General features: G+C 33.8%; 1 protein-coding gene and 1 non-coding gene across 2 annotated transcripts in view; both read left to right on the forward strand.

Annotated features, from left to right (window-relative positions):
* Positions 1–27,115, forward strand: part of Xrn1 (5'-3' exoribonuclease 1) — a 125,321-nt gene that overhangs the window by 36,754 nt on the left and 61,452 nt on the right. The window contains exons 16-27 of the mRNA XM_047563438.1: positions 3,573–3,742; positions 5,133–5,253; positions 5,350–5,448; positions 8,788–8,891; positions 11,858–11,989; positions 15,336–15,498; positions 17,200–17,313; positions 19,305–19,403; positions 21,957–22,072; positions 22,565–22,711; positions 26,110–26,199; positions 26,580–26,715. Coding sequence (XP_047419394.1) covers positions 3,573–3,742; positions 5,133–5,253; positions 5,350–5,448; positions 8,788–8,891; positions 11,858–11,989; positions 15,336–15,498; positions 17,200–17,313; positions 19,305–19,403; positions 21,957–22,072; positions 22,565–22,711; positions 26,110–26,199; positions 26,580–26,715 — 1,491 coding nt within the window. The remainder of the gene's footprint in view (positions 1–3,572; positions 3,743–5,132; positions 5,254–5,349; positions 5,449–8,787; positions 8,892–11,857; positions 11,990–15,335; positions 15,499–17,199; positions 17,314–19,304; positions 19,404–21,956; positions 22,073–22,564; positions 22,712–26,109; positions 26,200–26,579; positions 26,716–27,115) is intronic.
* Trnaa-cgc (transfer RNA alanine (anticodon CGC)) lies at positions 16,357–16,430 on the forward strand. Its single transcript has one exon. It is a non-coding gene; the product is annotated as a tRNA-Ala (tRNA).

Below are 27,115 nucleotides of genomic sequence, written 5' to 3' on the forward strand. Positions count from 1 at the left end.
TGCTGTGAACTTGGGAGTGCAGTTGTCTCTTCACCATAGGTTATATCATTTTCTTTGGATATTTACTCACAGTTATCAGATTGCTGGATCAAACAGTAATATTTTTAATCTTTTTAGTAATCTACGTACTATTTACCTAATGACTGTACTAACACATTCTTTTTCTTTCCTGTCCTCACCAATAGTTTTTGTCTTTCACTTTTTCATAATATAAATCCTAATAGCAATGAGATGTTATCTCATTGTGGTTTTACTTTTCATTCCTCTGGTTATCAGTAATGTTGAACATTCTTTCATATACCTCTGTTATGTGTCTTTTTTGGCAGGGCAGAGGCTAGAGACTGAACCCAGGGCCTCATGTCTAGTAAGCAAGCACTCTTCCCACTGAGCTACACCTGAGTTCTGTGTGTCTATTCAGATCCTTTGCTGATTTTTATCTTTTTGTTTTGTTGTTAATGAGTTGGATTCCTAACATATTTTTGAATGTTAGCCCTTTAAGAGATGTGTGGTTTGCAAATGTTTTCTCTCATTCCACAGGTTGTCTCTTGGCTTTAATATTTCCTTTGCTATGCAGACATTTTTAGTTTGCTGCAATCCCACTTGTCTTTTTTTGCTTTGGTTGCCTGTTCTTTTTCAGTCGTATCGAAAAAATTGTTTCCCATACCGTGTCAAGAAGAATTTTCCCTGTTTTCTTCTAGTTGTTTTACAACTTAAATATTTAAGTCATTAATCTATTTTAGTTGATTTTTTGATGATGATGTAAGATAAGGATCTAGTTTCATTTTTCTTCATGTGACTATCTAATTTTTCCACCACCATTTATTAAAGAGACTATCTTCTTCCTGTTTTATGTTCTTGGCATCCTTGTCAAAGATCAGTTAACTATAAATCCTAGATTTATTTTTGGGCTCTCTAATTTCTTCCTTTGGTCTATATGTTTGTTTTTCCTGAGTATATTTTTATGTATGTTCACCTTTCACATTTTCTTTTTCGTAAATTGCCTTAATTTCTCTTTTCTTTTGATTTTTTTAAGTTACTTTGAATGTTAGGAGTAGTGTTTTTTTTTTTTTTTATTGTAAACAAATGGGATACATGTTGTTTCTCTGTTTGTACATGACGTAAAGGCATACCATTTGTGTAATCATAAATTTACATAGGGTAATGCTGTTTGATTCATTTTGTTATTATTTTACCTTCCCCCCCACCCCTCCCACCCCTCTTTTCCCTCTATACAGTCCTTCCTTCCTCCATTCAGGAGTAGTGTTTTCATTATCACATTTGTCTCCTGATTTGTTATATAGTATCTTCTGTCATATACACTTTCTTTTACTTAAAAATATTTTCCCTTAAAGCTGTTAGACTTTTTCTGTTTTGCTTCAATAAGAGCTTATTGCTCTAAATCATCAATATTCTAGATTTTCTCTTAATACGTATGTGTATTCGTCTTCTTTATAACTAAATAGGTAACAATGACAATATCATTACTTAAATATCTGAATTACTATTTTTGAAGTATATTTGGGTCCATTTTTAACTCTTTTCTTCTGTTCTATGGGTTTCTTCTCATGACAATACAAAAATGTTTTTATTATAATTGCTGTATAATGGTAATAGGATCTGATAAGACTAATCCCAAATTCTTTTGTAGTATTTACACATACTTCCATGTGAATATTGACATCATTTTGTCCTCCTAAAAAAAGCAATGTTTTTTTTTTTCATTATGGGAATTTAACTTGAGTGCACTACCAGCCTTTTTTTTTTTTTTTTTTTTATTGTCTTTCCCATTCTCCCTTACTTCTCCCCATTTCCAACCTCCTTCTTCCCTCCTCCCCACCTACTGTGAGTGCATATCATATGAGAGAACATTCAGGCTTTGGTTCTTTTGGGATTAGCTAATTTCACTTAGCATGATAGTCTCCAGTTCCATCCATTAATTGGCAAATCCCATAGTGTCTCTCTTCTTTATGACTGAGTAATATTCCATTGTGTATATGTATCACATTTTCTTTATCCATTCATCTGTTGAAGGGCACCTAGGTTGGTTCCATAGCTTTAGCTATTGTGAATTGATCTGCTATTAACATGAATGTGGCTACATCACTATATTATGCTGATTTTAAGTTCTTTGGGTATATGCCAAGGAGTGGGATAAATGGATTAAATGGGGGCTTCCATTCCAAGTTTTCTGAGGAAACTTCATACTGCTTTCCATAGTGGTTGCACCAATTTGCATTCCACCAGCAATGTATGAGTGTACCTTTTTTCTCCACATCCTTGCTAACATTTATTGTTACTTATATTCTTGATAATTGCCATGCTGACTGGAGTGAGATGAAATCTCAGTGTAGTTTTAATGTACATTTCTCTAATTGCTAGTGATGTTGAACATTTTTCATGTATTTGTTGACTGATTGTATTTCTTCTTCTTCCAAGTGCCTGTTCAGTTCCTTTGCCCATTTATTGATTGGGTTATTATTATTATTATTATCATTATTTTGGTGTTAAGTTTTTTGAGTTCTTTATATAGCCTGGAGATTAATGCTCTATCTGAGGTGCAGGTGGCAAAGATTTTCTCCCATTCTGTAGGCTTTCTCTTCATGTTCTTTACTGCTTCCTTTGCTGTGAAGAAGTTTTTTAGTTCGATATAATCCCGTTTATTGATTCTTGATTTTACTTCTTGTGCTTTCAGAGTCTTGTTGAGGAAATCAGTTCCTAAGCCAACATGGAGATTTGGGCCTACTTTTTCTTTTAGTAAGCACAGGGTCTCTGGTCTAATGCCTAGGTCCTTGATTCGCTTAGAGTTGAGTTTTGTGTAGTGTGAGAGATAGGCATTTAGTTTCATTCTGCTACATATGAATTTCCAATTTTCCAGCACCATTTGTTGAAGAGGCTAACTTTTCTCCAATATATGTTCATGGCACCTTTGTGTAGTGTGAGAAACCCTTTTTAAATTTTATTTTGAAACAAGGTCTCACTAAATTGCTAAGGCTGGCAATTTAGGAGAATTCTTGAGATTCTCCTGCCTTAGTCTACCAAATCACTGGAATTACAGTTGTGCACCACCACACCTGACTAAATATATATATATATATATATATATATATATATATATATATATATATATTTTAAACTGTCGTTATTTTGATTGGGATTATGTTACACTTTTAAGTTAATTTAGAAAGATGGGACAATTGCTGTGCCACTGTAGAATGTGTGAAGAGAGTAATACTGTATGATCTATGATATTATAAGTTCATGTTTAAAATTTTTATGTAATAAATTGGAGGAGTTTCAGTAGTTAGTTAAGATTTTGTTTGGGCTGGGATTGTAGCTCAGTAGTAGAGCACTTGCCTAGCATGTGTGAGGCACAAAGTTTGATTCTCAGCACCACATTTAAGTAAGTAAAATAAAGGTCCGTTGACAACTAAAAATATATATATTTTAAAAAAAAAAAAGATTTTGTTTTTCAAATACAAATAATGATTCTACATGGAAAAAAGGATTTATTCTGTACTTTAAGATTATGGAATTATTAAACTTTTAACCCTTCTTTTGTTCTTTACATACAGAAGCGATTGTTGGAAGCCATGGAGACATGTAACCACTCCCTCAAAAAGGAAGAGAGGAAAAGAAACCAACATAGTGAGTGTCTAATGTGCTGGTATGATAGAGACACAGAGTTTACCTACCCTTCTCCATGGCCAGAAAAGTTCCCTGCCATAGAACGATGTTGTACAAGGTAAGATTAAGTGGTAATTTTTCAACAACAGAAGAGCCCTCTGACACCAAAAAAGTTTTGAATATTTGGAGAATTAACAAATGGTTTACTATAGAGGCAGTTGATAATTAATGAGCTGGGGGTGGTGACATGTGCCTGTATTGCCAGCAACTCAGAAAGCTGAGGTGGAAGAATCACTTGAGCCCAAGAGTTTGACACAGCCTCAGCAACACAGCAAGAAGACCCTGTCTCAAAAAACAAAACAAAACATTACAATTAAATGAGTTCTATCCAACTTGCCAAGGATCACAGTATCTCTTACACTTTTTCTTATATTTCTCCACCTTGGTCAGATTCTACTCTTTTCTTCTGTTAAAAATTTGTATTTTTTCTTTCTAATGTATGTCTCTGCCAGTTGTCTCACTGTAGAGGGTTTTTGTTTTGAATTTTTGTTTTCGTCGTCAGTGTCTCTGCTGCCAGCATTATTTTTTATGCTATAAACTGGCCTCTTCTACCACCAATCACCAAACTAAAAAGAAAAGTAAAAGAGCCACTATTTTATTGTCTAAAACCCTTTTTTTTTTCTCTTCTTAATTAAAATTCCTATTTTGTTCTTTCTCTTTTCTTTCCTTTTTTGGTACTAGGGATTGAACCCAGGGAAGTTTCCTGTGGAACTACATTTTATTGTTTTTATTTTTTATTTTGAGACAGGGTCTCACTCAGTTGTTTAGGCTGGCCTCAAATGTAACAATCCTTTTCTCAGCCTCCAGAGTTTCTGGAATTACAGGTATATGCCACTTGTGTGGGGTTTTTTTCTCTTATCTTCCCTGCACATAATCTACCCTGAAGGTAGTTGAGTTGCAAATAAAGTACATATCTATCATTTGTAGTATTTCCTCTTGTTAAAGCAAGTAGAACATTGAGGTAGATATTATAACTTATTAATTTTTCATCTTGGATTTTGAGACATGAAAGGTGTAGAGATTTGTGTTTATACTTTATTTTATAGATCAATTATACATATGGTTTTAAGTTTCTGGGGGAAATTCTCTACTTACAGGCATGGTTGTATCTAGACCAGTAACAACAGAGAAGCTAGGATATCCTGCTCAGTATTCTCTTTGTCTTAAGGAACTAATTGTGGGACTGGGATTGTGACTCAGTGGTAGAGCACTCGCCTAGCATGCCTGAGGCCCTGGGTTTGATCCTCAGCATCACATAAAAATAAAATCAAGGTATTGTGTCCACCTACAACTAAAACAAAATATTAAAAATAAAAAAAAAGAACTAATTTTCATTCTGTTCTCTGAAAGTCAGAATGATTCTTGTGAAATAATTAAGGGAAAGTTGAAAAACTGTAATTGTTTATAATATTTGAATTCTTAATTAAATACCTTGATTTATTTTCTAGGTACAAAATAATATCATTAGATGCTTGGCGTGTGGACATAAATAAGAACAAAATAACAAGGGTTGACCAGAAGGCGTTATATTTCTGTGGATTCCCTACTCTGAAACACATCAAACATAAAGTCAGTGGCTATTTAATTCAGAACATTTTTATTTTATTAAATGTGATGTGCTTATGGAAAAAGAATTAAAATTAAATTCTTTGAATTCTTTTAAAGTTTTTTTTGAAAAAAAGTGGTGTTCAAGTATTCCAGCAAAGCAGTCGTGGAGAAAACATGATGTTGGAAATCTTAGTGAATATAGAATCAGATGAACTTGTAAGTACTTCATTCATCATTTATTAGGCACCTATTTTGCATAAAAATGTTTGTAGTCACCAAGGTGTTTACCAGTGAGGTATAATGTGCTATAATAGATCCAGAAGTTCACATTCTAAATAAGGATGAAGTAAAGGAACATTTACACAAATTAAATAACAGTGTAAGATCCTGTATAATTGTAACACAATGAGCAAAAATATGCTCCAGGAATTTGGAAAGGAGATAAACTATGAAAGCCAAAGATGTAAAGTACAAACTTGTAGATGAAACTAGTCTTGAGCTAGGTGCAAAAGACATATAGGGAAAAGAGGAGAAAAGGATGGAAAAGACATGCTGGTTGAAAGAAATATGAACTGGAAACTTTTAGTCAAAAACAGTGTGATGAATTGTTATTCTTTTTAACCTTTTTTAATGTCTGAAATATTTCTTAATGCTTTTAGAAAAATGTGATAAAATCAAGAAGGAATAAACCTGACTGAAACAGAGGACTTAATGGGAACTAGTGGATAATAAAGTTAATAAAACAGATTGAGGCCAGATTATTATAGAGGATCTTGAATACCAGACTAAGAAGTTTGGACTTTTTGTTTTGTTTTTCCATGACTACTATATTGAAATCAATATTTTAATAAAGATTAATTTGGTGTTATTATCATAGGCTAAATTGCATCAAAGAGCAATGGAAGAAAATGGGGAAGCCTGCAAATTCAGAGGCTGTAGCATTACATTTTGGTGATAAGAGCCTACACTGTGGAAGTGGCAACAGATTAGATGAGCAAGATGAAATAAAATTGACAAGTTTTATTATTTGTTCAAATACAAAGGGCAAAAAGAGAAAGAAAACAGTAGATATTACGGAGCTATCTAGACTAATCAACTGGGGAATAATTGTAGTTCACTGAATACAAAAGTTAAATTAGAGGAATTGCTGCTTTAGGGTGATTAATGATGAATATTGATGGAATTTTGTGGTGGTACTACGACATTTAACTGGAGCTCCTTTGCTAGTCTTTCTTAATGTTTCACAAGTGATAAAAGCCCTAATGCCCTAAGGTGTTCATTGTATGCAATAAATTTACTAATTTTCCATCCATTTACAGTGATGCTAATTATGAACCATCCTTAGGAAAATTCAGAAAATACTTAAGTCCTTTTTGGGAGATACTGTACTTTAGATGAAAAAGTGAAGTGAGCTGGGGAGATAGCTCAGTCTGTAGAGTTCTTGCCTTGCAAGAACAAAGCCCTGGGTTCAATCCCCAGCACTGCAAAAAAAAAAAAAAAAGTTAAGAAGGGCTGTTTATTTGCAGTTAAATGCATGGAACTAGAGCAAAGAGAGGGTTCTACAAACTGTCAACAGAGAATCAATACCTTAGGCCTTGAGACTCATTTCCTCAAAGAAAAGGTACACCAGGCATTCATAGTCTCAACATAAAGAAATACCCACAGTTAAGTAGGGTGCAAAAGAGCCAGTAAAAGTAGCATAGTGAGCCTGGCTACTTGGGAGGCTGTTACAGGCAAAATTTCAAGTTTGAGGTCAGCCTGGACAACATACCAAGACCTTGTCTCAAAATAAAATTTAAAAGGTCTGGGGAATGTAGCTCATTGGTAGAGTGTTGTCCTAGCATGCATAAAACCCTGGGTTCAATACCCCTTGCCACAGTGGAGAGAAAAAGAGAAAAGTAGCATTGTAGACACAAAAGAATGATTCCCAAGTTAGGTAGTAGCATAAAAGCATGGAACAGGGGCTGTATGTTTCCTAAGTTAGAAAATTAAGTGTAAAAACTAAAACAAGGTCTTTGAATTTGAGCATTGATGTTGGCCTTGGAGAATTTCATTCCGGTAGATTGGTGGAGGCAGAAGTTCAATTCCTAAAGACTAGACTAATGCTAGGTAAATAGGAAATATCAATAACAGATACAAAGCCTTGAACAAAAAGTTTATCATTGACAAGAGGGCTAGAAACAACTGTATGTAGAGAAGAGGCATCTCATCAAGCAAAATCCATACAAAAGAAGGGAGGTAGAACAAATGGAGAAGGAAATAACAAACCACTGTAGCAGAAAAGAATGTTTATGATAACAGGATCCCATATGAAGTAAAAAAGGGTTTCTTCTAGATCTTAAAGAAAATTAATCTACGAAAAGAGGACTCTTTATTCAAAAACTGAAAGGATGGAAGAATGAAATCAGAAATAGATATATAAAAGGGAAGAGGATAATTGAGGGAGGCCTAGTTCTAATGTGGAAACTTTTTTTTTTCATTAGAATAGTTATTCTCTTATTTTCTGTGTTCACTTTAAGAAATATCCAAGTATCAAAATTAAGTTACTAGAATAAGTCTCAAAATAATCATCTGTATTGTTAAAGAAATATATTTTTTAAAATTATTAAAGATAATAAGCCAAAAAAAGGAATGAAAATTTATATTTAAACTTAATTTTCTACCACAAAGTTGTTTTCTAACCTATTTGTACAAATTAAATAATATAGCTTCTTTTTTTAAATATGTTTAGTTATAGACACAGTGCCTTTATTTTATTCATTTATTTTTACATGGTGCTGAGAATCGAACCCAGTGCCTCACAAGTTAGGCAAGTGCTCTGCCCCTGAGCTACAGCCCCAGGCCAATATAGTTTCTTTTTAAAACTAGGATGTTTACTCAAGTTATTTTTTTATACAGAATATATTTGTTCTGTATTTCATAGTTTACAAAAGCTTTTTTATATACTCTTTTATCATTAATATTGCAAGGGGGACATTATTCCTTTCTTCTCATAAAAGAAAACAGTCTCTGGAATTAAATGAGTTGCCTAAGTTTCTTTAAAATATTTTTTGTAGATGGACATAATACCTTTATTGTATTTATTTTTATATGGTGCTGAGGATTGAACCCAGTGCTTCACACATGCTAGCCGAGCGCTCTACTGCCGAGCCACAACCCCAGCCTCTACTGAAGATTTTTAGAGCTAAAAAAGAGGAAGAACCCAAATTTGGAACCGTCTCCTGACTTTTAATCTAATTTTTTCCCCCATTATACCTGTCACAAACTGAAATAAGATCCTGTTTCTGAGATTCTGTTTTAAATATTTGACTATTGATAGCCCTTTTCTAGACCTTTCTGCTGTTCTTTTCACTTTCCTCAGTTACCATTAGAAAGATAAGCAAGACAATTATGAATCTAATGGATAGAATCACAGAATTTTACTAAGGGATAGAATTTTGTAATACTGCTTGTTCATTTTATAAAAAAATTTAAAACTTAAATGAAAAATTTCGCCTGTATAAAGTTTTCTCTTGGACCTAAAACATGAATTAACATTTCTGCTTTTACTTTAAGAGTGTAGAAAATATAGCTTCATCAGTGCTTGGAAAGTCTGTCTTTGTTAATTGGCCTCACCTTGAAGAAGCTAGAGTCGTTGCTGTATCAGATGGTGAAACTAAGTAAGATTTGATTTATAATTTCTCTAACATATTTGCTTTGATCTTATTGTTTCTTTTTTTTTTAATGATAAAATTATTGTAAGGATGTTACACTATAGTGAAAATCTAATCGTATCACTTAGACATTTTATTGTATACCCCTTGAATAGTTTAGATGCATGTTATTCTTTTGCTTTTGCCTTCTTTTCTTCTTAAAACCTTATACATTCTATATGCTAATTATTTCCCATCATTATAGTATTTAGCAAATGTATTTCTCTTTCTGATAAGAATTAATAATATGTAACCTTTTAACTATATTCTTCTTCACAGGTTTCATTTAAATAAGACATTAATTTTTAAAACACATACCTTCTTTTTATTTAATTTTTGTAGTAGTGGGGATTGAACCCAGGGCACTCTAGTACTAAGTTACATCCCCATCACTTTTTATTTTGAAATAGGGTCTCATTAATTTTCCAAGACTGACCTCAAACTTGTGATTCTCCTTCCTTAGCCTCAGCCTCTGAAGTAGTGGGGGTTACAGGCATGTGTCCTCAGTCTCAGCTCCTCACGTTCACATTTGTCTTTCTTGCATGGCTTTTTTTCCCTGCACATTTTTAAATTATTTTTAATGGTGGAATTAGTTGTTACATATTTGTACATGCACACAATATAATCTGGCCAGTATCACTCCCCAGCACTTCCCTCCCTGTCGTTTTGCCCTTCACAGTCATTTCATGAAAGAATACTTACACAAGTTTTTCTTTGTCATTTTTTATCATTAATTATTTCCTGTAAGCCTTCTCATCCTGGTTTCTTGTTCTTTTGTTGTTTTTCATGTGACTAGAACTTTCTGAGACAAGTTTTTTCAGAAAAAAACAGGTTGGCATTATTTTTTCTGGGTTATTACGTGTCCAGCCTCTCTTTTTGGTTTTATTCATGCAGGTGTTTAGAATTTAAGGGGCTCAGTCCTTTTTCCTTTCTCAGCATACATATTCTCTGTTGTGTCGCACTGTATACTGTTGTTGATGAAAAGTCGATGCCAGTCTGATTTTTTTTAACCTCTGTTAGTATCTGCTTTTCTTTTCTTTTTTTTTTTTTTTTTTTTTTTTTTTTTGGGTGCTGGGGATTGAACCCAGGGCCTTGTGCTTACAAGGCAAGCACTCTACCGACCGAGCTATCTCCCCAGCCCCAGTATCTGCTTTTCTATATGAAATCTTGAGGATTCTTTTTGAATCATCAAAATTCAGTTCTTCTGACTTTTCAGTTTTAGTCCAAGTTATTAGTTTTGGTTTTTTGGGGTTTTTTTTATGCTTTTGGTGAAATGTCTCAGAACTCTTCACCCAGCTCTAGGTCACAAAGACTTTTTTATATTTTCTTCGCAAAGTTTTGTAGTTTTACCTTACTTTACATTAAATCAAAGATCTATTTTGAATTAATTTTTGTATAAGTTATGAGATTTAGATCTAGTTTTATGTATTTGCATATGAATATGCAGTTCCTGCAGGCATTTGGTAAAAAATTCATTCTTCCTTCATTGGGTTGCTTTTGCATCTTTGTCAAAAGTCACTTGGAGCCTAGAATCATGCCCCACACCTAATATATACCTTCAGCTGCTCAGGTGGCTGAAGCAGGAGAATTGCAAGGTCAAGGCCAGCCTGGACAACCTAATAAGATTTTGTCTCAGAATTTAAAAAGTGAAAAAGGGTGGGGATATGCTTATTACTTGTCTAACATATGTGAGGACCTGCATTCAATCTCCAGTACTTCAGAAATGTCAGTTTGTCCCAGTGACTCAGGAGACTGAGGCAGGAGGATCACAAGTTCAAATCCAGCATCAGCAAATTAGCAAAGCCCTCAGCAATTTAGTGGGACCCTGTCTCAAAATATTAAAAGGACTAGGGAATGTGACTCAGTGGTTAAGTGCCCTTGCGTTCAATCTCCAGTACTGGGAAAAAAAAAAAAAAAAAAAAAGTCAAGTATATTTGTTTAATTCTTTTCTGGGTTCTCTATTCCATTTATATAGTCTATTTTTATGCCCATACCACACTATCTTGATTATAATAACTGTATAGAAAGTCTTAACATCAAGTAGAATGATTTCTTCATCCTTATTTTTCTTTTTCAAAATTGTTTCAATTATTCTAGTTTCTTTGCCTTCCTGTGTAAATTTTAGAATAAATTGTTACATATCTATAAAAAAATCTTGGAGGGATTTTTTAGAAATTATTAAACCTATAAATCAGTTTGGAGAGATTTGACATCTTTACAATATTGAGTCTTCTAATCCATGAACACAATATATCTCTTTATTTATTTAAATCTTTGATTTCTTTCATCAGTGTTTTAGTTTTTCATCATATAAGTCATATACATGTTTTGTTACACTTATATATTTAATTTTTCTTGGAGTGACTGTAAATGCCGTTGTTTTTTTAATGAGATGAGATCTTGCTGTTTTGCATAGGTTGGTTTCAAACTTGAGGGCTCCTTCTCTTTCACCTTCCTGACAGACTACACTCACATGCTCCTGCACCCAGCTTTGAATTTTTTAGAAGTCCTTATTCTGTAATTTATGCTTCAGTTTCAAAAAAGGAGGGGTTTTTATTCATTTGTTTGTTGTTTGCTTTTGTTTTTGGTACTGGAAAGTGAACAGAAAGGCAATTAATCACTGAGCCACATCCCCAACCCTTTTTATTTTTTATTTTGAGACAACTCATGAAGTTGCTTAGAGCATCAGTAAGTTGCTGAGGCTGGCTTTGAACTTTGGATCCTCCTGTTTCAACTTCCTAAGCTGTTGGGATTACAAGCACATGCCACCACACCCAGCCCAAAAAGGAGACTTTTTTGATTGATTTTTTTTTTTTTTTTTTTTTTTGCTATTATATTATGTAGAAACTTCTTCCCTTTGAAAATTCATACTGCTAGATCTCTATATTAAAACATAAATTTAGAATTAAATACTTTTTATTTTAATTTTTAAGGTTTTACATAGAAGAACCTCCAGGAACACAGAAGCTTTATTTGGGGAGGACTGTGCCTCCATCTAAAGTGATCCATCTTGGAGACAAAGAGCAATCTAACTGGACAAAAGAAGTACAAGGAATTTCAGAACAGTAAGTGTCATAAAAATAGTTTAACATCCTAGCTGGGTGTGATGGCCCACACCTGTAATCCCAGTGGCTCAGGAGGCTCAGACAGGAAGTTCAAAGTCAGCCTTAGCAATTTAAACAACTCAGTGAGACCCTGTCTCTAGATAAAATACAAAAAAGGGCTAGGGATAGGGCTCAGTGGTTGAGTGCCCCTGGGTTCAAACCCCAGTACCAAAAAAAAAAAAAAGAATGTGACATCCTAGAACTAGAATTTTAAATATATTCATTCTCTAACTAACTTATTTCCCACTTACCATAGTAGTTACTCTGAATACTGTCATCATCCTGTGTTCTAAAGAAAATAATGAGTCCTAGTTTAAAATATGTGATTCACAGCAGTTACTGCCTTCACCAGTTTGTCCCTAAAATACTTAATGAAATACAGGAGGAATATGAAATAATATCATCACTTAATGCTAGAAATAATATACTGCTTAAATTTGAGTGCCATTTCCACCAACCATAAGGCTATTGAAGGAAGACCCTCTTTGTTCCTCATCCTCATTCTCTCCCTGTTCCTCCTGTCTCCCTTTACTACATCCTCATACAGTTTAGAAATGCATCCTGCAACTTCTAACCAAACTGAAAACCTAGCCGTCCTCGCAGTACTGGTTTTCCAGGTCACTACAGTGCTTTGTGTCCCATGATCCCACCCTAACAATACCTCTTTATCCAAATACTGAACTCTCCAAATCAAAACAGAATAATAGAGACCCACAGCAGCACAAGAAATTGTGTTATTAATGGATATATATCAGCTGTTCTATTTAATCTGTAAGAAAATCCATTAATAAATTTGGGGGGAATTCTAGGATACTTCTAAATAATTCTGGAGGTAATAATATGCTTAATACCCTTATTCAAAGATGAGTAAATAGGAAAAATGTATACAGACCATTCAACATTAAAGCACATAAAAACAGGACTCAAGAGGTAAAGGTAGAATATATTTTTACCTCTCAAATGTAAATTAGATAACCCTGCCATAACATATCATTCTGAATTTTCTTATTTTCACATAACGAAACCATAATAAACTACCTGATTAATAACTCTTCCCTTAGATACCTTAAATGAGTATGCTCTGTAAAGGTAGGAAACGTATCTGCTTTTTCACCACTTTATTCTAATTTTTTGACTAGTATCTAGGTACTCAGTAATTGTTTGAATGAATATTGTTTTGGTCAAGAGTGTTTTAATTGGAAAAAAACTCATTCAAATATTTCAGATAAAGAGTGAAGTTATTTTTTTCATGTATTCAGCATACTGATATTTGAATGTCAGTACTGCTGGGTACAGTCGTAGGCAATGTAGATACTCTAATGAATAAAAACATGTAGTACCTACACTCATGAAACTTATAGTGGGTGGATGGGGATAGATATTAACATGTGATTTTTGGTCAAACTGCAGTATAATAATTGATTTAGGTACATGCAGATATGAAATGAGAGAAAAAAATGAATTTTTAGGAAATTTTCACTTCAGAAATTTGTGATTAACTTGTATTTCTGGCTAAAATGATGTGACTTACTTCAGAACAATTCTTACCTTAGAGAACTATTATTAAAATACATATGTAATGATATTACATGCTATGTAATACATAATAATTTTATATAGTAAAGACCAGGTAGTAAATATTTCAGGCTTTATAGACTTGACATGTCTGTCACATCTAATCAACTCTGTCATTGTAGCACAAAAGCAGCCATACACAGTGTGTAAATGATGACTATGTTCCAGTAAAGGTTTGTTTTAAAAAGCAGAAGACAGTCTGGGTTTGGCCCATTGCTGTCATTTGCATACCCCTGCTTTATATTGAAAAGACCCACCTAATGGACATAAACTAATCTGCTTTCTCTATGAATTAACCTATTCTGGGTGTTTTGTATAAATGAATCATAGAATTTGTGACCTTTTATGTCTAATTTCTTTGACTTGGCATGTTTTTTGAAGTTCGTATACATTGTCCCATCTATTGGTATTTGTTTCTGGTTGTGGCTGAATACTATTCTATTGTGTAGGGTTAGCACCTTTGTTTATCCATTTATCTATTGGCAAACATTTAGGCTTTTTCATCTTTTGGCTATTATGAATAGTATTACTGTGAATATTTGTTTACCAGTATTTGTTTGAATACCTATTTTTAGTTTGGGGGAGTATACACTTAGACATGGAATTGCTGGGGTTTTTTTTCTCTCTTTTTAGTTATACATGACAGTAGAATATATTTTGACATATCATACCTACATGAAGTGTAACTTCCCATTGTGGTTGTGTATAATGTGGAGTTATAGTGGTCATGTATACATATATGAACATAGGAATATTATGTCCAGTTCATTCTACTGTCTTTCCCATTCCTTTTCCCACTCCCTTCCCCCACCTCCTGCCTATTGTGAGTCAACATCTGCATATCACATCAGAGAGGACATTTGGCCTTTGGTTTTTTGGCATTGGCTTATTTCACTTAGCATGATATTCTCCAGTTCCATCCATTTACTGGAAAGTGCCATAATTTCATTCTTCTTTAAGACTGAGTAATATTCCATTGTGTGTGTGTACCACATTTTCTTTATCCCTTTGTCTGTTGAAGGACACTAGATTGGTTCCATAGCTTAGGTATTATGAGTTGAGCTGCTATAAACATTGATGACTGTGTCACTGTAGTATGCTGATTTTAAGTCCTATGGGTATATGCCAAGGAGGGGGATAACTGAATCAAATGGTGTTTCCATTCCAAGTTTTCTGAGAAGTCTCCATACTTCTTTCCATAATGGTTGCACCAATTTGCAGTCCCACCAGCAGTGTGAGTGTGCCTTTTACCTCACATTCTCGCCAACATTTATTGTTACTTGTATTCTTGATAATTGCCATTCTGACTAGAGTGAGAAGAATTCCTGGGTTCTTAGGCAATTCTGTGTTTACCTGTTTGAGGAGCTGTCAAACTGTTTTCCATAGCAGCTGCACCATTTTACGTTTCTATCTGCAATGTACAAGTATTCCAATTTTGCCATATTCTCACCAGTACTTGTTTTCCTGTGTTGTAAGTATAATAGTATAGCCATCCTAGGAGATGTAAAACACAGGAGTGTCTTATGGCTCTTTGATTTCTCATTTAACCACATGGACAGTGGAAGTAGTATCCATAAACTAAAATAAATACTGCATTATTTTAGGTGTGCAGAACTGCTAGCATATTTATTTACACATTTAATTGAGTTGGTAGTTTGGATGATGATTTTCATCCTGTACTATATATACATACTCACACATAGGTATATTTCTTTTTTATTCTTTCTTTTAGTTACCTGAGAAGAAAAGGAATAATAATAAATGAAACATCTGCAGTTGTGTATGCTCAGTTACTCACAGGCCGTAAATATCAAATAAATCAAAATGGTGAAGTTCGCCTGGAGAAACAGTGGTCAAAACAAGTTCTTCCTTTTGTTTATCAAACTATTGTCAAGGTAGGTCTTCATCAAATTTTAGTTCCATCTTAATGTATACTATTGCACATTGTATAAAAAAGACTGACTTTAATGTTTATTTATAGATTAATTTAGCAATGCATAGTAGAGGTTGTTTTTTAATATAATTTGCAAAACATATCAATCTGTAGAAAAGTATTACGTGCTCAGACACTCACTGTACACTCAGGAAAAATGTCTTTTGGGTTTTTTAGTTTATTTGTTTTCAGTACTGGAGATTGAATCCAGGGGCACTCTACCACTGAGCTACATCCCCAGCCCTTTTGTTTTTTTATTTTGAGACAGTGTCTTGTTAAATTACTGAGGGTGACCTCAAATGTCTCAGTCTCCTGAGTTGCTGGGATTAAAGACATGCACCACCATGCCAGCTTCTTTTGGGTACTTTTTTAAGGACTTAATCTCCAAAAGAAAATTACAGCATTAATTTTTACCCTTGCAACTTAAATGCATTTTCTTCAAAAATATCTACCTTAAATAAACAAATGAGCATAAAATGCATTTGCTTTTCCGTTTCTAATCTTAGACATGGTAAGAGAGAAAAAAATATTCAGTGCAGTAGTCCCTGCTTATCCAAGGTTTTGCTTTCTACAGTTTTAGTTACCTTTAGTCAGCCAAAGTCTAAAAAATACTAAATGGAAATGCCAGAATTAAACAGTGCATAAATTTTGAATTGGGCACCATTCTGAGTAGTATGGTGAAATCTTACACTGAGGATGTGAATCATCCCTTTATCCAGCATATCCATGCTATTAGTCACTAGTAGACATCTCAGTTATTAGATCACATATTACTGTATCAGAGTGTGATAACTTTTATTCTACTTATGACCCCAGGGCTGGGGATATAGCTCAGTTGGTAGAGTGCTTGCCTCGCAAGCACAAGGCCCTGGGTTCAATCCCCAGTACCGCCCAAAAAAAAAAAAAAAAAAAAAAAAAAGACCCCAAAGTGAATTAGTAATGATGAAGACAATTAGTATATGCCAAAGAGAAGCCATAAAGAGCTTTCTTTTAAGTGAAAAAGTTAAAGTTCTGAACATAAGAAAGGGGAAAAAAAATATGGTGAAGTTGCTAAGATTTTAATAAAAATGAATCTTTTGTCTATAAAATTGTGAAGTCAGAAAAAGAAATCTGTGCTAGCTTAGCTGTTGCATTTCAAACTGCAAAAGATATGGCCATAGTGTGTGACAAGTGCTTAGTCATTGACCACACTTCATTTCATCCTGTAAGCATTTTATCGTCTCATCACAAGAAGAAAGGTGAAGACATACAAGATATTTTGATAGAGACCACATTTACATAACTTTTATTACCGTATATTATTATAAATATTCTTTTATTATTTTTCTTAATCTCTTACTTGCCTAATTTATAAATTAAACTTTATCATAGATCCAACAAGATTCATCTCCCTTCTGTGCCATCCTTCCTTCATTGAGGCTAATAATAGTCTCTGCCACAGAGGGTTTCCTAGAGAATTAAATGAACTAAATAATGTGTGAATCACCTAGAAGAGTGCCTGGTGTATATCCAGTGAATAAGTTACAGATTCTAATATTGTTACATAGAAAATCTTTGCATTTGAGATTTGCAGACAGCATAAACATAATCCCATAAGAAAAACAATGTGCAACTATAGAAATTTTGACTGTGATGATTTACTTTTATATTTCATTTTCTGCAGGATATCCGAGCTTTCGACTCTCGTTTCTCCAATATCAAAACACTGGATGATTTGTTTCCTCCTAGAAGTGTGGTATTTATGCTGGGAACTCCATATTATGGCTGCACTGGAGAAGTTAGTTTCAGTTTGTTACTAATTAAATTTCTGCCTACTTTCAAATTAATAGAATTATTTAACTTTAGGTGCAAAATAAAATGTAACACAAAGGGGGGAAATAAAGAATTCATTTGTGTAACTTATGAACTCAGTATTTGACTACGTATCTTTAGTCTTGAGCAGTTTAGGGTCAGGTAGTGGCAACAAAGAATTCAAATCAGGATCTCTTTTTTTAGGTTTTTTTTTTTAATTGCGGTGGTTTGGATAAAGCAATTATGAGATTATTTTAGATATAGGGTTAGGTGAATGATTTATATATATATAGATAGATAGATATAGATGTTTTGAAGAAAAGGGTACATGCAGATACAAAATGAGAGAAAAAAAATGAATCTGTGGAGACAGATTAGGAGATATAATATGAATTCATGATTTCTAAAATATGTGTGTATGCATGTGTGTTCATACATGTATATATTTTTAACTGTTTGATCAAAAAAATAATAAGCAAAAAGCCACCCTATTTGCAATATAGCAACCAGATCTTGACCTCTAATACCATATCCCAAAAAAAGGGAACATTAGTGCTTCTCAGTGAGTAGTAGATTCTAAATGTGGGGCAGGGAAGACCCAGGATGTATGCCTGGAACGTCTTGTTAAAACAGAAAGTAAGAAGTGCTGAAAAAAAACGATGAAAGCATGTCATGTAAACACAGGAACCAGGTTAAAGGGACTCCCACTGACCAAGTCTGGGGTAGAGAAACAAAAGAATTACATACAGTAATGAATTATAAACCACTGGTGAGAATTCATGATTCCACAATAATAATAAAAAACTAAGTGGGAAAGAGAAGTGCTCTTGTTTACTAGTCAAAAGTAAATGTGAAGAGAGTGCTGGTGTTGGAAAAACATTTTGCAAACATTTCGATAAAGATTGAATGAGGTACCAGTAAGAGTCATCCTTGGAAGATACAGCTAGGGAGAATTTTTATCAGGAACAGGTATTTGCATGGTTATAAAAAGTGTCTCTCAACAATTTATTAAGTGCAAGGGAAACAAAACTAAAATTGTGCAGTGAAGAAATTGAGCAGCATGTTGATGGTATGATCAATGTTGGTATCACAGTGAGGGACAGGTGAACGTGTGTACCTCCAGATATGAAACCTTAAGAAAGACACATCACCTATGCAATATTCTAACTGTAAATCAGTTACAAAGAAGCATCGGATGAACCCAAAATAAGTAGCTCTTTTTTTTTTTTCTTAAAGTGGAGTAAATAGGAATTAATTGCATTTTTCAAAATGTCAATATTATGAATAACAAAGAAAAGTTCTGGATATATTCAGATTAAAGAATGGTAAAGAAACAACTAAATACTGTATCTGATCTAGCCTGAATCCTGTAAAACAGGGAGAAAAGAATTCCATGTAGGACATCAAGGTCAGCTGTAAAATGGAACGTGAACAGTCGCTTAGATAAAAGAGTATTTATAAAAGAGTATTAAATTTACATATTTAATAACTATTGTGGTTTTGCAATAAATTTATTTCTTTGGAACTAGACTCTGAAATAGAGCTTAAGGGATATGTTGTATGGAAAAACAGATGAAGGCAAAAATGATATATATAGAACAGGAATATAGTGCTATGTAAATATATACACAGTACACAAATGTTAAAGACCTTTTCTTTATAATGTTAGTAGGTGAATCTGGGCCAAAGTTTTAAAGTGTTCTTCATGCTATTTTTATTTTTGTTACTTTTTGGTTCTTTAAAATTATTTGCAAATAAGTTAATTTTAAAAGAATGATTAATAGAATAAAAATAAAAGAATAAAATGACTCAAACTTAAAATATTATCACATCCACTTAAAAATTTCAAGAGAATTTCCACTATTGAATTTTATTGTCATAGCATATTTTGGAAATAATACCATTCAAATAAATAGAAAAATAAAATGTAACAAAGAAACTAAAACATACTGAGTAGTTTTTTTTATTTTCCTGTAGGTTCAAGATTCAAGTGATGTGATTACAGAAGGTAGGATTCGTGTGGTTTTCAGCATTCCGTGTGAGCCCAATCTTGACGCTCTAATACAGAACCAGCATGTGAGTATAGTAGTTCATGTTGCTTCTTCTAGAATATCATTAAACTTTTAAAACATTAGAATATTTTTGCAACCTTTTTAAAATTTATTTCAAATATTTTAAGAATAAGTGTGAAATCTGTGCTCAAAAATTCAGTTAATCTAGCATGTGCAAGTCCCTGGGTTTGATCCCTAGCACTGAAAAAAAAAAATAACATTTTTTTTTTTTTTTTCAGCAGTTCTGGAAATGGAATCCAGGACCTCATGCATGCTAGGCAAATGCTCTGCCAGGGAGCTATACCTCCAGCCCTCATGTAAAGACAAAAAGGCACTGAAATCCCCTTATTAATTTATAATAATTCAAAGCCTGCATTTTTTAGTTACAGTGGCCAGCGGCCTTTCTATAAAGTGTATTTATCTACTCAGCTAAAAGGGACTGTCTCAATCCTAAAGAATATTGAGAAACTGAGTTTAAATTCCGTGCAACCCTTTTTAGGACTTTTTCTCCAAAAATGTTCACTGGCCTCCTCTTCCCCTGTTAAAATATGAAAAAGTTTCTGATAACTATCATTTATTCTTATTAATGACCAAATAAGTAATTTGACTGAAATTAATTTGCCATTGACCAGCTATTGCTGCTTTTGTTTTTATTTTTTCATAAAGGTAAAATCCAAGGTTTTATATCCTGTGAAGTAAATTTAAAGACATTAAGCGTCAGCACACCATCAGAAAACTTTATATATAGAAAGCAGAGATTTCCCTAAAATTTTTTTTTTTTTTTTAAATAAACTCTTATCTTCAGGTCCCTATAGGAGAAAGAATTTAGACAGCGTAGTCAGGAAACCAGTAGAGTGACTCAGTAGACAGAAAAACTGAAATTTTGTTCTGAGAGTTCGTGAGGTTAGCAGAACCTGTGTTCCTTCATCCCTGGCTTCTAGATCCAGAAGAGCCTGCCCACTTACAGCTTGTCAGCATACCTTCTCCAGTATAATTCCTGTCCTCTTTACCTGCCTTTTTAAAATTTTCACTCAAGTCTCTATCTTTCTCTACCCCAACCTTTTCAGCTGTATAGTTTATGATTTAAAGGTTAGTTGTGATCACTTTAATTGTAGCATAGTCCAGCATTTCTCAAAAGGAGTACTGTTTGTATTTGAAGCGGGACAATTATATATCTTTAGGAATTATGTAAATAGGACTCTTCTGTATGTGGAAGCACTGTTGACATCTTTGGCCCCTGGGAACTAAGTACCAGTAGCCTATCCAATCAATTACTATAATTCAGTGTGCCATGACACATTTCTAAATGCTTATTAGAAAAGTGGTACTACTTACAAAAACTACCTTGATTCTTCCAAACTATTCTGGACACATACATGATTTGTATTATTCTAAATCTGATGGTGTTCTTTATGGAAAAAAAAGTTATATTCTTTACTTGCTTATTTACACATTTTATTAGTAACTTTATATTCCAGGCCATCAAGAACAGTTGTTCTTTGTGGGGTGGGGGGTGTCATTGTAAACATGATAAATAAAATAATGGTAGCTGATTTAATTCCTCACCAATCTCTAGAAATCTGGTTTTTGCTGATAGTAAAATTTCCTGATATTCATATCAGATATGAGCATAATTTGAGAATATAAACTATTCTTATAATTAGTATATGTATAAAAATGAATGTTATTTCTATATATATATTATAAAAAGAGTATGTGATCGTTGGTACTGGATTTGTGAATTGATCCTGGTTAAAAATTATATCATCTGTTTTTTGGGGGGTTGTTTGGTTTGTATGGTACTGGGGATTGAACACAGGGCTGCGAAATCACTGAGCTACATTCCCAGTCCTTTTTATTTTTTATTTTGAGACAGGGTCTCGCTAAATTGCCAAGTCTGGCCTCAAACTTGCTATCCTCCTGCCTCAGCCTCTGGAGTCACTGGGATTATAGGCATGTGCCACCGTTACTTCTTTTTGTTAATTTGACAATCTTTATGGTTTCTCCCCTATACAAATTTAAGTTTATATTTCATTGACTTTATTAATTATGAGCCTATACATATTACTTTGGTAAATATTTAGGGGAAAAGAATATAACATCCATATATGAAAAACACTTTTAATTTTGCTCAGTTGCAATTATTTTGTTGACAAACTTGTGTTTTAATTCAGCATGATAATAATTGTTAAGGTCTCATTTTATCCCTAGTACTTTACTTGGCCCTGTTTGGAATATGAAAATAAGTTTGTAAAAAATTCTTAACCTGTGGAGTTTGCCATTTAGTACTTACAGTAGAGTTTTATTTCTTAAGACAGTTTCACAAACTGTATATTTCCTCCCCCTTTCATCCATCCTTGGGAATTCTGTCCTTTAAGGAGAAAAAGAGAGGAGCAGAAAAATTCTGCCTTCAGTTCCTTTCAAAAAAAGGGGAAATGGATCTAAATGAGAATCCTTATATTGCCACAATCCAATGGTTAGTGATGTCTTGATTATCTCCAAATTTTAAAGGTAAAGAAATAATATTTAATGTAAATTTGTGTTTCCATAATTGACATTTTTGTTTTTATATTTAAAGAAATATTCTATAAAGTACAACCCAGGATATGTATTGGCCAGTCGCCTTGGAGTGAGTGGATACCTTGTTTCAAGGTTTACAGGAAGTATTTTTATTGGAAGAGGATCTAGGAGAAAGTAAGTTTTCATTAGAAAAATGTACTTAAAGTGGCAGAAAAATAAGTGATAAAGATTAAATGCCTAGTATTTCAATTTTTATTTTCTTATTAATTGCTGTGAATTTTCTTTTAAAATTGTGCATCACTTCCTCTGATGGTGATCTTTTATCTGAATGGCATGTTTTAGATGGTTGTAAAGATAGCTTTTATGTTATAGCAGCTAATAAATTGAACCTTGAAAAAAGGTATCAGAGGGTGTGTGTGGAACCTCAATATATATATATATTTCCTTGCATTTTGTTATTTCATTTTCCTCTAATTACATAATTTATTTACATACTTTGTTGATTTGGGTTTTGAAGCCTTTCCTCTAGTTTTTCAATTTCTGCTTATTGGAAATAATCATAATTAAAATATAGAACATAAAAACAGAGTAGAAAGGAAAACATTTTACTGCTTGAACAAATTTTTAAAATTTGTGTGTGTGTTTGTGTGTGTGGTTTAAATTTAGCCCTCATGGAGACCATAAAGCAAATGTGGGTTTAAACCTCAAATTCAACAAGAAAAATGAGGAGGTACCTGGATATACTAAGAAAGTTGGAAGTGAATGGATGTATTCATCTGCAGCAGAACAACTTCTTGCAGAGTACTTAGAGAGGTAAGTGTCTGGCAGAATTCTACTAGACATACAAAAACTTACGAATATACTGTTCATTTTGTCTTGCTTATACCAGTTTTAGAAATAATTCCTTTAGGAAAATGTTCAGCAGTACATTTGTGTTAACATTCCTTTAGTAAACGTGTTAACATTTTCTTTAGTAAATGTTAACTGAGTTACTTAATGACAAAGACTTACAGAAATATGCAAGCTTCTGATTCACGAGTTTTCTATTCCCCTGGTTTGTTTCTGACCTTGTATTTGAGGAGCCCTTATATTTGAGGATTTCTAGGACTCCTCTAACAAAGTATCATAAACTGAGTGGCTTAACCAACATGATCTCATTGTCTCACGGTTCTGGTAACCTGAATCAAGATGTCAACAGAGCAGTAGTCCCTCTGATGGCAATAGGGAAGTGCCTGCCTTGTATCTTCTTAAGGCTTATGTTCCTTGGCTTGTAGATACATTGCTTCAATCCTCCATCTTCAAAAATTTAGATTGTTTCCATTCATTTTCATATTTCTTCAAAAGATCATGTTTAAATGGCCTTTTTTCCATTCATTTAATTTGATTTTTTGTTTACTTGGTTTTTGATTTTTTTTTTTTGGGATTGAACCCAGGGGCACTTAACCACTGAGCCACATCCCCAACCTTTTGTATGTTTTATTTTGAGACAGGGTCTCACTAAGTTGCTTAGGGCTTTGCTAAGTTGCTGAGGCTATCTTTGAATTTATAGTCCTCCTGCGTCAGCCTCCTGAGCCACGAGGATTACGGATGTGTGCCACCATGCCCAGCCATTCAGCTGATTGGAGAGACTTCTAATTGAGCTTTGACCTTTCCCCATTCCCATTCCCTGACTTCCCCACAGACATACAAGTTCTTCCTCTTGATGAAGTTTTATCACATTTTTTTATTAAATCTATATTTAAGATTTATTTGATTATGATAAAATAAATATTCACAGCTGGACCTTGTAGAGTATTTTTTTTTTTTTTTTTTTTTTTTTTTTGGTGCTGGGGATCGAACCCAGGGCCTTGTGCTTGCAAGGCAAGCACTCTATCGACTGAGCTGTCTCCCCAGCCCTAGAGTATTATTATATTTCCTTTCTTGTACATATTTTTACTTTCTCTCATGCTTTTTTATTTACTTATTATTTATATTTACATAAATAATTCAACCTTAAACTGTGCCATAGCTTTAAAACTCAATGTTGTCAAACAGATCACAGATCTCTGAATTCCATTTTCTTCTTAGAGACTTCTCCCTAGAACCTTGGTTTTCCTGCTCAGTTGGAGCACTGATTGCTCTCTAGGGCTGTTGCACAGCTCTTACTCTGGAATTTCCCTTTACTGTCATCCTAGGAATTTCCCTTCACCATCCCTCTGTGTAGGATGCCTTCTTTTTCTGGCTCCCACACCATATTATTTTCTTGTTTATGACTCCATTTTGATGGAGCCTTTAACTCTAGTAACTTTCTGAGAAAACTTGAGTGTCAGGAAATATCTTTATTCTTCTCCTACCCTTGATTGATAGCTTGCCTGGATTTGAGATTATTTTCCCTCAGAATTTTGAAAATGTACTTGAAGGAGGCTTGTCACATGGGACTTTGCTATTTCTGAAAAGGACCTCCTAGTATCACTCCATATATATTTCTTTTCTCTTTGGCTAATTTTCCCAGAGAGATATCCTCCAGCCTTTTCCTTGTCCCGTAGATGTGGGCAACAAAACTAACTGCTAGTTTTTTGGAAATAAACCAGGAAAAAAGGCCTCACTAACAAGTGGTACTGTGATACACCCCTCACATCTCTCTTCAAGACTGAATGACCCTGTTCCCTGACAGCAGTAACGCTACTGACAGCTCTCAGCTGCAATCCCTCTTCAAGAATTGCCTTAAGTTGCATCCCCTTTCTACAGTAGCACAGATCCAGTGCCTGACCTGAAAGGAGGGGTGATGCCCAGGCAGCCTGATGACTCCAGTTCAGGACAAGTCTGAAGGGCATGCCAGTTTGAGATCTTTATAGATTTGGCCAAGGAATTCAAGAGTTAATCACAGCTCAGTTCCTCCCTGTGCTCAATTCTGCTTCCTTCCTTTCTTTACCCTTCCACAGGTGTTAATTCCACAAGCACTTTCTACTATACTTCTTGCATGGAGGTCTCAGAGTCTGATCCCTAGGGACATCCTGCTTCCTGGTGATGCATTATATAGTACTTATAGTTTCATTAATCCTGTTTTCAGCATGGCACCTTGCCACCACCTCCCAACTGCCTGAGTCTGTTATACCTAAGGTTAGGGTATCTCCTATTTGACCTCTCCAAAATATAAACTGCAGGTCTTCTGCTGGGCTGGTAGGCAAGTAACCACCACATGACTGTCTAACTACTTGTTACATACATTTTCAACTAAAATCCTATTACAATCAAACCATGCTACAACCTTCAAGTGTACCTGAAGCCCTTAATTCCTGAGCTTTTGCAAATTTCTATGATTCTTGCTTCTTGTATTTTGTTTTTGTGTTACTCAGTAGTAGAAGGCTCAAGAGCTAATCCTCCAGACTTTTCCTTGCACAATGGATGTAGGGGACAAAATTGACTGCTAGTATTCTGGAAATGAACCAAGGAAAAGAGATGCTACAAAAGAACAGTTCACAAACTAGGAGAGTTTGAACTGAAAATAAGAGGATGCTTTTTCTTAAGCACACTCTATAAAACATAGAGGAAAAAAGCATTTAGACCTTTTTTGTGATTGGCTGAAATTGCTTATTTGTGACTTCCTCTACTAGGGGTCAAGGATTCAGCTTATTCCTATCTGTGAAATCCTGTAACACTCACCATCCAGTTTCCAATTTCTGAATTTTGTTAACAATTCTTATATGCCATCAGATACTCTGCTTCTGTCTTTATCTGTGTTTCTAGGTATATGGGCTTCTTTGTACGTAATGGTCACATGTGTTCAGTATGCTTACATGTACCTGAAAATCCTGCACTATTCAGAAAGAAGTGGAGTTTTGAAAAATATCAGAAGAAACTTTTAATCCATTTTGATCTACTATATTGTGGAGTGCTCCAGCTTTGTTGAAAACATTAGAAAATGAGCTTACAAGTATTGTTTTTGTCCACTTACAACTTGTCATTGTAATCAAAGAAGAATTGGAGTCATAACTGAAGTATTTTATAAGTTTAGAGATCTCTCCCTCAGCCAGGGGGAGTTTTTCAAAGGTATAGGTATACTCTGGCTTTCAAATCATTCAGTCTCTATTCCTTATTAATAATATCCCATAATAATAAACCTTCAGTAATGTTACATGTCCCCTCAGGATCTGAAATTATTTCATGGAAATTTATGGGAAATGAGCCATATATAGTTTTAAAGCAATATTTTTGCTTGTTTGTTTGACTAGAGCACCAGAACTATTTAGTTATATAGCCAAAAATAGCCAAGAGGATGTGTTCTATGAAGATGACATTTGGCCTGGAGAAAATGAGAATGGGTAAGCAAGATTTATGGTATTTATTGCCTCATATGTCAACTTCGTGATTCCATTGAAGGGTACACCCTAATTTATCAAAAAGTTCTCATGTTACCCCTTTTGTTTTGTTTGGTATTGTTTCATTTTTCCTCTAATAGTGCAATAGAAATTTTATTTTGTTAATGTCAATAAATAATTTAAAATTAATTTTATTCTGGATTTTTTGAGAGAGCATGTCCATTTTATGTTAGATTTATAATTAGCCATAATTGTTTACTAATTATTAATTATATAAATTTGCCACAGTTCTCAGAAAGTTTATATCATCTCTTTAATATAAGCCCTCAGAAAGTCTTAATAAGTGTGGAAAATATTTTGTTGTTGTTTTGTTGTTGTTATAGTGCAGAGAAAGTTCAAGAAATTATTACTTGGCTAAAAGGACATCCTGTCAGTACTTTGTCTCGTTCTTCTTGTGATTTACAAATTCTGGATGCAGCTATTGTTGAGAAAATTGAGGAAGAAGTTGAAAAGTGCAAGGTACCAACTTTCAATAAACAGAATTATTGATGAAATTTTAAGTTAAATGTACTGTTTTTTGTTTTACAAATAATTCAGTTGTTTCAACCATCTAATATATACTCAATGATTCTAATTAATGTAAAATAATTTTCTAATTTTAAAAAGCATTCTAACCATTTCCAATGACATTAGTAAATTCATCTGAACAAATATAAATATACTTTTAATATACAAAAGCCATAGCATTTAAATTTTATTCCTCTGTAGTGTTTCCAAGTTTGTTTTTGCCTGGGCAGCGGGGAGTTACCAGGGATTGAACTCAGGGGCACTTGACCACTGAGCCACATCTCCAGCTCTGTTTTATGTTTCATTTAGAGACAGGGTCTCACTGAGTTGCTTAGCACCTCGCTTTTTGCTG

The sequence above is a fragment of the Sciurus carolinensis genome, chromosome 9 (assembly GCF_902686445.1).
Source record: "Sciurus carolinensis chromosome 9, mSciCar1.2, whole genome shotgun sequence".
In the NCBI taxonomy this organism is placed as follows: Eukaryota; Metazoa; Chordata; class Mammalia; order Rodentia; family Sciuridae; genus Sciurus; species Sciurus carolinensis.